At 39.9% G+C, this 13,399-nt stretch overlaps 1 protein-coding gene across 10 annotated transcripts in view; it reads left to right on the top strand.

Annotated features, from left to right (window-relative positions):
* The window catches only part of RAVER2 (ribonucleoprotein, PTB binding 2), a 42,704-nt gene that overhangs the window by 17,865 nt on the left and 11,440 nt on the right, over positions 1-13,399 (top strand). For 3 of the 10 annotated variants that reach the window (XM_060276834.2, XM_060276833.2, XM_088673946.1), the window contains 7 exons: positions 163-632; positions 3,193-3,384; positions 6,620-6,746; positions 8,678-8,763; positions 8,957-9,037; positions 11,359-11,457; positions 12,360-12,471. In XM_060276834.2, coding sequence (XP_060132817.1) covers positions 163-632; positions 3,193-3,384; positions 6,620-6,746; positions 8,678-8,763; positions 8,957-9,037; positions 11,359-11,457; positions 12,360-12,471 — 1,167 coding nt within the window. The remainder of the gene's footprint in view (positions 1-162; positions 633-3,192; positions 3,385-6,619; positions 6,747-8,677; positions 8,764-8,956; positions 9,038-11,358; positions 11,458-12,359; positions 12,472-13,399) is intronic. The other 7 variants (XM_088673944.1, XM_035122783.3, XM_088673947.1 and 4 more) reach the window with 3 other exon arrangements.

The following is a 13,399-nucleotide window of genomic DNA, read 5'->3' as shown; positions in this document are numbered from 1 at the left end:
GTTTATTGTGATCTTGGGGTATCACAAAAGTCAACCACCAACTTCGTAATAAATGCTCATACTTTCCTTGCTCTGAGACTCATCCGACAAGCCAACATTGTTGCTGAAGATGAATTGTGATAGACTATGTAAATATATGTTGCTGTTTTTGCTGTCTTCCAGCTTTTGTTACTTTACTGAATGGAGAGCAGGCTCAGAATGCAATACGGTTGTTTCACCAATACTCCCTTCGAGGAAAAGAAATCTCAGTGCAACTTCAGCCAACCGATGCCCTGCTTTGCATTACCAACTTACCACGCTCCTATACATTGCAAGAGTTTGAAGAGTTGGTGCGGCCCTATGGCAATGTTGAAAGACACTTTTTGATTTATAGTGAAATCACTGGGTATTCGAAGGGCTATGGTTTTGTGGAATACATGAAAAAGGATTCTGCAGCTAAAGCTAGGTTGGACCTTCTAGGGAAACAAGTAGGTGGGAATGCCCTTTTTGCTCAGTGGATGGATGTCAACCAGTTAACCCCAGAACTTATACATTCAAAGTGCCTTTGTGTGGAAAACCTCCCTACAGACTACACAGATGCAGAGGATCTGATGCAAACTTTTTCGTCGAAATATAACCCTGTGTTTTATCAGGTATGTAGAAATGTAGGACTTTTAAAGCCACAGCTCTTGTCTTTGGGGGCTGTGTGGTTTGACTATGCACCTTCTATGGGCTTTCCTTTGTTTGATTTGCAGCTTAATATGTTCAAACTGGTGAATGATTATAGTACGCTTGTAACAGCTCCAATAGCAGTATAAAGGTTTATTAGAGTTGGGTATGGCTGGCCTGCGTTAGTCACCTGAAAATTATGTAAAAGGCCATCTGGGCCACTTCTGTGCATTTACAGAATTGCTGCTTTAGGAAGCAACTCTGGGAAACATTTTAAACTTTCACTTATAAATCTTAGAGTTTCTGGCATTTCAGGGCAGGGGGGTAGGATACAACAGAATAAAGCTCCCTCAGTATATATAAAAATGTTAAATTTTAGAACCCCAAATTGGAATTTAGAAATCATTTACTGTAAATTGGTAAAGATAACCTACCAACTGAGGGCAGCAATTGAGACATCAGATGAAGTTGTCTCTTAATTCATGAAAGCTTGTGCCGCAAGAAGTCTGCTAGTCTTCAAGATTCCAGAAGACTCTCTGTAGTCATATCCCCCCCCCTTCAATAGACTTAAGTTGGCAATCTCTTTGGATACTAGAAAAGACAGCGGCAAGACCATCACCTTTGTTTTGAAGGGGGTGAATGGGATTAGACAATTTAATACTGCTTGTTTATAGTATTGGAGAGGGGACTATAGCTCAGTGGGTAGAATATATGTTTGCATGGAGAAGGTGCCAGACTTAAGCTGCAGGATTCCCAGTTAAAAATATATTGAAAGCCATAACTTAGAAGGGCTTCTGCTTGAGACCACGGTAATCAGTATACTGGTCTAGATGGCACAAGACTGTTCCACGTGTTCACAATTATTTCCAGTGTGCTGAAGGTGTATCTGAAGAAGTGTGCATGCACACGAAAGCTCATACCAAAATATAAACTTAGTTGGTCTTTAAGGTGCTACTGAAGGAATTTTTTTATTTTGCTGAGAAACATCCTTATCTTTAATATATATTTTTCTTCCCTACCTCTTCCTTTTAAACTAGTTATAGTCCCTTCTCTTAATATATGTTGGAGATATGTTTGTCTCATACTATTTCAGCTGTGGGCTGTTTAGTCACAGATATTATTTTTTTCTAAACATTATTCCAGTTTTGTTTACATGTAGATTTTGGAAGAATGTACACTGCTTCCTATCTGCTTGACCTGTCACAATATTATTGTCTAAATATATAAATATGTTGGGTTTTTTTTTTACAGCATCCTTTGTGGCTTAAGGATATATTTTAGGATATTTTTGGTTGATAGGCATGGTTTATTACCTTCAATGCATTTTGATAGGGCTTGCACAGGTTGATTATACCTATTATGTTTTTAATGTTGTTCCAGAGTGATTCCATAAGACAGAATAAACAGCTGATGCATGTTTATCAAAGGGCAAAAGCTTTCAGCTGGCATGAAATAAGCTCTGATGAGCTCTGTATTTCCTGTGAGGGTTACTTGAGTAGACACAAAATCGTTTTAGATGTTTTGAAAATGGGCTACAAGTAAATTAGTTCAGTGTGGAACCTTCAAGATATATAGAAATACAGCTAGATTTTATTCATTTTACAATTTTTATTGTAACATATGTTAATTGTATTACTAAGCTTTGTAACACTGGTTGGACGTGGTATCCAACAAACAATCCCTGCTTTTCACTAGTTGATTCAATAATTACATAAAACTGATGCCGTCCAGGGAATACTTATGTGACAGTAAAGGCTACTGAAATAAGTCTTAAGTTGTTGATGATGATCCAGAAGGGTACATGTGCCAAATTCTTTCCTCTGGCCAAATATCAGGGTCTTTCCCTTCCTCCTCCTTTAGTGCAGCATAACTCTCACTTCTAGTGAAATGCAAACAGCTTTTGTAACGTGGCTATTTAAAAGGCAGCTTCTGGTGTGTTTTTGGGAGACTGCTGCAATCCTGCAAAGAAGCAAGAAAGCTAACATTTGCACGTGTGCAAAGCAATTGGTTTCCTGTACCTCAGCCAATAACTAAGGTGTCAAAACTAAATATATACCACCAGCTAGAATTTTATGGAATTTTGCAGGTGTCACCACTGCAGTTTTTCATACTATTTAAAATGCAAAACTTTTCAGCAAAACGGTACATGAAAAAAATAGTATTCCTCACCCATAGGAAAGAAATTCGGGGGGGGGGGAGGATGTGGCCATGGTTTCAAAATAATCTCCAGTTTAATTCCGTCCCTTAATGCTCCATAAAATAACTGTCAAATTTATTTCATAGTTCAAGTTCTTCATGAGATTAGATGGCAGGGCAGCAGTAATTCAAGTACAGCTCTGTGTGGCTGTCATCTGCAAAATATTTGTGTATTAAATTTAGCTTGGAGGGAGGGATGATCTGCCATGTTAATCTGGTATTAGAAACACATTACTTAGTATTTTTCACAGGTGGTTCGTGCTTGAGGTGGAAGGATATAGTGCTGCCTGGAAACTGATATATGGATAGCATGTTCTTCATTCATTGTGTTGTGAAATGTCCCTTCAGCTTGCTCAGGATGAAGATAGCTCGGTTGATGGCTTTGCAGTCGTTGAGTATGAGACAGCAGAGCAGGCAGAGGAAGTCCAGCAAAGCACAGATGGCTTGACTTTCAGAGAGAAGAGAGTGCATGTTTCTTACTGTGCTCCGGGAGCTCCAGGGCGTGGAACTCTTGCTACACTTATAGCAGCACAACGCATGGTAAGAGACTCCACCACCACCACCACCCAAGGAAAAACATGTGACAAATGCATTTAGGATACTGGACATACAAAACTGAATTATATATTGATATGATGGCTGTATCTTTGGGCATGGTAGGCAAATAAAGGCTTTGTTTGTACATAGTGCTGACCCAAGTCATGACTGAGCAAGAACGAACAAGTGTGCAGATACCCACTCTTGACTTAGCAAGAATGAATGAGCAAATCATGGCTGCTTTGCTACCAAAACTATGGCTTAGCATTACATGTGAACTTGTGCTCATAGTTTGTCTCCCTGAAAGAAATGATGAGCAGTAAGCTGTGAACAAACCTTGGTTAAGGCTCATGGTTTGTTTGAGAGTGAGACAACCCAGGAGCCCAGATTTGTGTGTAGAACTAAACCAAATCATTACTTAGTTCTGCGTAGCATGGCAGCGACAGGAGTTGGGGAGGAGTAAAGTTTTCTCCATGGAAACTCACACAGCTACTCATTCTTGCTAAGTCACAATTTGGTTTACTTCTTAACTGGGCTCATGATAAAACTGTTCTTAGATATAAACACTGTGGTTTTCCCAAGTTTTCTCTCCCACCTTGTTTGCATCACTAGCACATGATATGGTGATTCTTGCCATTTTTTCCTGAACTACAAGCCAATAAAATCTCTCCTGGAATTTGAGCCAAAGGCACCTGTATACCTGTAACTATATCCCAAGAATGTTCCCCTTGCTGGGTTAGGTCTAGCTACCTAATTTTGTCTAAACTCTTTGGTATTTAAAAACACAAAGACCAGAGGGGCTAGTTATTGAGCTTTTGTCTGGTGCTTCAGAGCACTGTAGTTAAGCAATTTTGGAAAGAATTGCCTCCGTAAGAGAGTGCTATGCCATTTTAAAAATAGGTGGTGCTAGTAGGCATGGTAATGACCCAAAAGCAGAGAAGTATACAACAATTTCAGGATAGTGGAGTTGCTTGATGAGGAGTGAAGCTTTCATGCCTTGCTTGTCATATGAGATTATTTCTCGGAATGTTGGGTAGCAAGGTATTACTGGAAGTTGTGGTTTTTGTAGATAAGAATGAATTTAACTGCATATGTAATAGTGGCTCACAAACTTCCTTAGGACATAATGTGCTTTTCCCTCTCACCCAATTTTGAATTTTATGGTAATGGCCAATATGACATGGCAATCAAAAGGAAGAATGAAAGCAATAGGTAGCAGAAATGAGTAATGTGGAGTTGACTTTGGCTTGATTAACAAAAGAGCAAGATGCCATGCAGGGCAAAGCAACATTGGCACTCACATACTGGACCTTGGTTCAAAAGCCTTATATATCATCTACATCTAGGATGGCATCCAGATTTTCTCCAAAATGAAACGAAGAACCTTGGGATTCCATTTTGCATATGAAACCACTGAAGCAAAGCCCAATAATACCTCGAAATGAGAAAAACAGAGTTTTGTTTTTGATTAGAATGTAATGCTGACATGCTGAGAAACAGGCTGCTAAAATCTCAACTCCTTTGTTGTTGGATGTGTGTGTGCTTGTAACCCACTGGTAACCCATTGGAAAATTGGAAATTTTCCAGTTTCTGATTTCACAGTCCTCTCACAAGGAGAATTGGCTGTGTGACCAAGCCTTTCATGAAGACTGTATTTTGTTAGAACAGTTAAGAGTTCACTAGGACTTACAACTGTACAACTGTAAGTTCACACACTTACAAACATTGATTCCTTTAAAATAAAGTGGTATTAGTAGATAAATGTGCACTGAATAAAAAAGAACCATGGTTTTACATGCCCATCTTTTTCAAGTTGGAACACTTTCACACTGGCAGTCAGACGAAATACCTTGATCTGAACCTGGGATCTCTTCTCACTGTGAGAGACCATGCCCTTTTGCAGAGAAGCAGTGTGTTAAGCTACAATTCAGATTGGTGCTAGTGATCATGTGGTCTTGTCTGATAGAAGATATTCTCTAGTAAAATCCGGTATTAGTCTTAATTCCAGAAGAGGGGAGGGGTTGGGCAAATATTGGCTGTTTGTTTTCTTGAAATTTTAGACAGGTTAGACATCTTTTGATGTCAAGTACACACAGTTGGGTTGTGTGTGTGTCAAAGTGGTGTTGGAATTATACTTCCATACTATGTGAAAATTGGTGCTAATTGAACTGTGCCTAATGCACAAGCATTGTTGCTCCTTCCTAAATGTTTAAGGTCACATGACTCAGTGCTCTCTAATACCAAATGGTCCCCAATTTTAATCCCTGCCAACTCCAGATAGGGTTGTCTGGAACCCTGGGGAACTGCTGCCAGTTAAAAGTAGATAATGCAAAGTTAGATGGACCAATGATTTGGTGTGGTTTAAGGTTATGCCTTGTGTTAAGGATCAAATATAAAATGGGCCCTATTGAAAAGTACTGAATTAACAAAGAAAGGTACAGTACAGTGATGTGGAAGGAAGGAAAAGTTAAAAAGTGTCTGTATTAGTGGTGGATTGGCAGATATAGAAAGATACGAGTAACATAATCTAACCTAGTGATTTAATTGGTTGACATGTATTTTCAATAAACAACATTGTAGGTTTTATTTTTTTATATTCATAGAATAGTAGTGAAATAGTTAAGGGGGCTTTATGTTATCTTTGAATATTTTCATTGTGATGGTACATAGGTAGTTTTGTATTTGGTTAAATATTTTCTTAGACCAGTTTTGAATATCTATCACAGCCTTTCTCAATTTCGGGTTCCCATATTTTGTTGGACTACCACTCCCATGATGGGAGTGGTAGTCCAAAAACGTTTGGGAACCTGGGCTTGAGAGAGGCTTATTTGTAAAAGACTATCTGAGATTACAGTTAATATTATTTTATTAGCTTTGACAGTGCATATAATTAAAACAGCCTGCTCATCTTACTGTCTCTTATCATGATTGTTTGGAAGCCACAAAGTAAAAAATAAAGATTGCCTATTTGTAAATGTTCATGAAGTGATGCCCCTTGCAGCCATAGATCCTTATCCTTAATAAGCATATATGCAGCAATTGAAATCTAATGGCTAAAAGGGAAATGGTAGCATCTCTAGTCTGTTACAAAAGGTTCCTCAATGTGTTTAGTCTTACATGTGACTGAGAAACTACTTGAAGTTCAATAGCTATATGCAAGGAACTCTGCTTTACAAAATGAACTTTCTTCTATGTTGGGAGAGAATCTGATTTCCCCCCTATTTCTTCGTAATTCAAGATGAGGAACAACAGAAAAGGTTTGCTTCCTGAACCAAATGCAGTGCAGATTATGAAAAGCTTAAATACCCCAGCGATGTTACAAATGTTGTTGCAACCCCAGTTACATGGATGTTCCAATAAACTTGGTAAGATTTTTAAAAATATATCTGTCTGTCTCTGTCTGTCTGTCTCCGTCTCTATCATCTATCTATCATCTATCTATCATCTATCTATCATCTATCTATCTATCTATCTATCTATCTATCTATCTATCTATCTATCTATCTATCATCATCATCTTTCTATATCTATCTGCAGTATATCTGAAGTGGGGAAAAGTCTCCACCATAGTAAAGGCTTTTGAATACAGGCTTACTGTATTAAAAACAGGTTCTGGTGCCACATTCTTGTGATCCTTGCATTACATTGGCCGTAATACACATATCCTTGGAGGACCTCACTGCTTGCTTGCTTGCTTGCTTTATAGAAACTATCAATTTATTCCTGTGTTCTGACTCCTTGAACCAGTTACAGATCCGTAAGAGAACCTGTCCTCTTCTTTTTCTTTGTAAAAAATGCTTTCTTGATCATCCTTGGGATATACCGGTTGACTCTCCTGAATACTCACAAAAGCTTTGGTGATTCTTTGCTTAGCAGGGTTTGTTTTTCTGTGTTTCACTAATTCTAGCTTTAATATGTTTTCAAAATTGGAATATCAAGAGTTAGCATGCTTAGCCATACTGCTGCATATTTGCTTTTTGTGTAGCACCACATGCTGTGTTTTGTGCTGCTCAAGTGAAAACTCACTTCTGTGCCAAACAAAGTGTTCAAAGTTGGCTTGCTCTGCTCTACCTCCAAAAGCTCATGTGTGCTTTCCCTTTATATTAGCTACGGCTGGTGCATAATTAAATGGAATTGTACAGTTCTTAAGAATCAAAAAGGAGATTTTGTTTCACCCCTTTCAGATTCTGCGTTGGCTTCCATAGTCTTTCACCAGCAGAAGTAACTCTAAACTGTATCATTCTCTAATTGGTGTGTTTTCTTCTTTGTGGCCAACTGGACAAAAACTGCCAGGACGTGTTCATTGTTATCAACATTCAAGGACTTCACATTGTCATTAAATCAGGTTTTTGGTTTTTTTGTAGGAGATAGGAAAATTCGCACCTAAGAGGAATTGTAATTTTTGTCTGCATGCTACCAAATACAGTGGTACCTTGTGTTATGGATGGGATCCATTCCGGAGGCCCATCTGTAACGTGAAATGTCTGCAACTCTATGTGCTGCATCTGCGCGGCACGATTTGGCACTTCTGTGCGAAGCGCGATTAAGTGCTTCTGTGCAGGCGCGAGCGGCAAAACCCGGAAGTAACCTGTTCCGGTACTTCCAGGTTGCCGCGGGACATAACGCGAAAAGGCACAAGCGGATGAAGCGTGAAGTATCACTGTACCAAAGCAAATCCAATGTGAAATGCAAGCAACTGTAAGGCATATGAAGAAGTTTCATTGGCCCAGTTTGCAAGTAATGCAATGGTTTATTGCTATGTGCAAAAGCTAATGACAAGCCTAAGCAAAGCCTCAAACTTGAGTGCTCCACTCTTCCTCTCTCCTGTGTCTATGAGAAGGACTATACAAATGTTGAGTTTCACTATTCTCCTAGCTTGTGTCATATGAACTAGATCTCTGGTTTAAAACAGACTGGTCATTTTCAAAATAAGACTTGTTCAATATGTAGCTTTTGAACGTAGCTTTGTTAACTAACCAGAGTTTGTGACAGGCCATAATCTCTGGTTTGTATGCAACAACAAGCAGATATTCTAATATGAACTTCTCCGTGACACTAAATATGTGAGAGGAGGAGAGGAGAGGAGCCCTCGATTTTGTTAGGCTTCATTCCAGCAAAACCATGATCTAGCATTTTGTGCAAATGATGATGACTTAGCTATTTACACATCTAGCAGAACAATCGAAAAATAGCAAGGAAATTGTGGCATTTATAGCAATTATTTATACTGTTTACATATATAGACATTAAGTGCTGTGGATTTATAATAAATATGGCAATCTGTTTTACTCTAAAGCAGTCCTTGGAGCTCCCATGAGTGTGCCCCACCTTGTAAACCCATCAATCAACCCAGCCTTTTTGCATTTCAACAATGTTCATCAGGTATGTCTATAAGCTGATATAAAATATTTTCACGAAGTAATTTAAGTCAACATGCACAGTGAGAGTTCATGTGCAGCTAGTGCTAAATGTCAATTGTATTCTAGGGTTGTAGTCAATATAGCATTAAGGGGAACATTGCTTCAGTGCAGAGATTTCTCCTTGTGCAATGAAACATTCTCTCCATCCCCACCAGATCTGTTATGGAGTTTCCCCCAACCCAGCAGAACAGATATGGGGATGGCAAATGGACAAGGAAGGAAGGAAGTTCCATTGTGCAAGTGGATCTTATTTTGCTCATGCAGCTCTTTAGTTGAATACCACCTGTTTTCATTGACTTCTCATATACCCTGTTTCTCTGAAAATAAGACGTAGCCATAAAATAAGCCGTAACGGGATTTTTAAGCATTCAAGGAATATAAGCCATACCCCGAAAACAAGACATAGTAATAGGCGCAGCAGCAATGCCAGCCGCAGGAGGAGGAGGAGGAAGAAAATAAGCCACCCCCTGAAAATAAGCCATAGTGTTGTTCTTTTTGAGAAAAAATAAATATTAGACGGTGTCTTATTTTCGGAGAAACACAGTAATAACAATAAGATATTTTATGATCCACATTTCAGAAAGGAGTGCTGAAATATCTTTGGAATTACCTTGAGTTCTTAACTCAAAGATGTATCATCTTACAATGCAATACAATAATGCTCGTTTTCCTAAATGCACTCTCAAAAGAGAGAGAAAAGGCCCAAATATCTATGATTTATTCATTAAACATCAGACAAAGAAAATGACCTATTAGTTAGGGAGATGTTCAAAGCATGACCTCATTTTGAACTGTCTGAGACAGCATGAAATCTTGGAATTTATTATTTGACCCACAATGACAGATTGTTCTAAAGTTTGGGGCAAGGAGAAGTTAAGAATAAACTATAAAGCAAATATAGCATTTCCCTTTAAAATTCTATTGTATGGCTAAAGGAAAACACATGCTAAGCCTCCAACTTGTTCTCTTAACAGACCTCCTATAAGGCAACATGAATCTAAAGATAATAAGCCTTGCTTTAGAGACACAGGTGGTGCTGTGGGTTAAACCACAGAGCCTAGGGCTTACCAATCAGAAGGTCGGCGGTTCGAATCCCCATGACGGGGTGAGCTCCCGTTGCTCGGTCCCAGCTCCTGCCAACCTAGCAGTTTGAAAGCATGTCAAAGTGCAAGTAGATAAATAGGTACCGCTCCGGCGGGAAGGTAAACGGTGTTTCCGTGCACTGCTCTGGTTCGCCAGAAGCAGCTTTGTCATGTGGGCCACATGACCTGGAAGCTGTACGCCGGTTCCCTCGGCCAATAACGTGAGATGAGTGCCGCAACCCCAGAGTCGGTCACGACTGGACCTAATGGTCAGGGGTCCCTTTACCTTTACGCCTTGCTTCACTTTTCTAGAAATACGCTGAAGCATGAGGATTTTTGTTTTTGTTTGTTTTCTAAACCAGAAGAGAGAGAGAGAATAGGTATAATGTGATCTGCAGTTGATTCGCACTCGGCAGATCAGAGGGCTAATGACACTTCTGCATTTGGAAGTGTAACTGCTAAAGTCATGTAGGTGTTAGCTGTTACAGCTATTATGTAGGACTTTGGTTTATATCCAGAGAAAATTGCTCCCCCCTCCCAGAAGTATGACTGGAAACATATGTTGCATGCTTGCATTTTAAAATGTAACCCTTTCCCAAATGCAGTACATGTCATTAGTGTTTATGGTATTTGCCAATTATGTAACTACTTTGCAAAGGAATAGGAGTGCCTTTCCTTAAATCACAGTGAGGAGGAATGTTTGACTGTAGTCAGAGTCTGAATGATGAGGCTTGAGAATCCTGCCTTGGATTAGGTATGCAACGACCTAACAAGGAGGTGCTTTTACTTTGCAACAGAATTATGCCCTGATTATACTTAACGGAAGAATTATGGTTTAAATGAGTCATTAAACTTGACCCAGAAAGATTAATTAAACTGTCATATAATCAGTTATATATATTTTTAACACCATACTTGTGATATCATTGCTGAAAGATTTATTTTTATACTTAACTCCTGACTAATTTAAATTGCTGCAGCTTCTTTCAAATCCAGTGGTTTTGTTTTTATGTAATTGGTTGAAGAAAGTTGGTGGCTCCCTTTATCTGTGTTATACTGCAGTTTACTTCCAAATGTTTTTCAATAAAGTTGTTTTGTTTGAAGAATGTATAAGTCCAATACCATCTATTGAAACAAACATTGAGGGGGGTGGAGCAGATTAAATGTTTTGAGGTTCAAAGTGACTGCTGCAGGGGACTCTAGTATAAAAAAAGAAGGGAATACATAGTTCTTCCAATTTATAATGGCGACAATCCTGAATAATAGAGTAACTTTAAATAACCTCTTTACAGAATTGTGAATTGACAAAAACAGATAATGTGTTTGCTTATTAATGTAGCTCTTGAATTTACATTTCTTTAAACTGAGATTGTAGAGCTGTCTTGACAGACATACGAAAATATTTCCTCTTCTGTATCTGAATAATGCTGGTTTCATATATAACTCATTTCTCCCCTCCCACTTTAAATTGACAGGGACCAGTTCTTGGAAATGCATCTAGTTTGCTGCTACAGAACCTTTCCAATTTACAGCTGGCACAACTAGCGAAGATTGAGAATATTCAGACAAATAGTGTGAGTTGAAAACTTAGACTGACCATAATAAACCTGTAGTAATCTCCTTTATGAGGGACGCAGGTGTTGCTGTGGTCTAAACCACTGAGCCTCTTGGGCTTACCAATCAGAAGGTTGGCAGTTCGAATCCCTGCGATGGGGTGAGCTACCGTTGCTCAGTCCCTGCTCCTGCCAACCTAGCAGTTCAAAAGCACACCCCCAAAAATGCAAGTAGATAAATAGGTACCTTCTGGCAGGAAGGTAAACGGCGTTTCCATACGCTGCTCTGGTTTCTCCAGAAGCAGCTTAGTCATGCTGGCCACATGACCTGGAAAAACTGTCTGCGGACTAACGTCGGCTCCCTCGGCCAGTAAAACGAGATGAGCGCTGCAACCCCAGAGTCATCTGCGACTGGATTTAACTGTCAGGGGTCCTTTACCTTTTTAATCTCCTTTTGTCTGTAATTCTAGATTAGATAAAAAGTGGGGAAGTCTTCTTCCTAGAGCAGGGGTCAGCAAGGTTTAACTTACCTGGGCCGGTTCACTCCCGCGGAGATCACTCCGTGGACCGAATCGTGCCTGCGCAGACACAATTTTTGGCGCCTGCGCAGACACAATTTCTGGCACCGCAGAAGCAAGTCCCTGCTCCGCCAGTTTAGCGCAGCGCACAGGGACTTGCCATGCACGCGGCTTGGTTTGGGGGCAGCTCATGGGCCATTTAAATGACCCCTGTGGGCCGCAGGTTGCTGACCCCTGTCCTAGAGAATGTTACCTTGTCCCACACAAAATGTTTCCTTGTTTCTTTGGTCTTCTGTTAATCCAGTAGTATAGTCAAATAATTAATTATCTGCATTTGAAAGGCTGAGAAACAAGTCTAATAAGGCATCTCTTAAACATACACAATTCTTTTGTACTTCCTTGCAGAAACCAGGTTTGCTTGGAGAGGCTCCAGCTGTGCTGCTTCAGACAATGTTAGGAATGGGTGCTGTGCCATCAGTGACCACAGACATGGGGGGTCACGGAGACGCACGCAATTGCAAGTAACATTTCTATTGCTGTTATAGAAGCAAACGCCCGCTTTGAAAATATGCTTCTGACTTAGATGGTGAACTTCAGTCCTGGAAGCCTAATGTAGCTTTCCAGGCCCCTCAGTCTTGGCTTTCGGGACTCTTTCCCAGGGCACATTCCTTGGCCATCCATGCCCCTCTGTTTCAGGGCTATGACCCTCAATGGACCTCCAGCGCAAGTGCTTTTCTCTGTCTCGAATGTGTCTTTGAACTGTGTAAATGGCTCTTGCTTCCCTGAATTGAATAATGTTTGTGTGGAGGGGTATGAGTGCATGCAGAAACCTCTTGACTTTTTATGTAGTAGGACTGTAGCCTGTTATAGAATGCAGCCCACTGAACCAAGATAAAGAGCCATAGTCGTTGCTCCACCCACTTTTGCATGTGGCCCCTGGAAGGTTGTCCATGAGGGAATGTGGCCCTCGAGCTAAAAAAAGCATTTCCCACAGTGCATGTATAATTAAGAACAGTGGCCCCTTTAGATAGCATGCTCTTTGCTTTGTTTTAGCAACTGTGTTAGAAACGAGAATATTTAACAAATACAGTATATGGGTGGCTATGCTTGTTTGCCATGACTGATTTCAAATAACTGGTAGAGGAACTGCAATCCTGTTGTAGGATAAAGTTAAATAATCATAGAATTGCAGAGTTGGAAGGGACCCTGAGTATCATCCAGTCCAAACCAAATGCAGAACTATGCACTTGTCCCAAAGAGGGGTCGAACACGCAATCTTGGCATGTGTGGAAGAAAGCAGCAGAAGAAACAATGGGCATATCAACATGTATTTTTTAAAAAAATTGTCATAATGAAAGCTCCACCTCCAGTTCTACCCATGTTCCTTCAAGAGGGTTCCATGTTTTGCATTTCCTCTGTCACACCCTGTTTAGCTACAGAACAAT

This window comes from Zootoca vivipara, chromosome 7 (assembly GCF_965207765.1).
Source record: "Zootoca vivipara chromosome 7, rZooViv2.hap1.1, whole genome shotgun sequence".
Taxonomy (NCBI): domain Eukaryota; kingdom Metazoa; phylum Chordata; class Lepidosauria; order Squamata; family Lacertidae; genus Zootoca; species Zootoca vivipara.
This window is presented reverse-complemented; position numbering and strand designations above follow the sequence as displayed.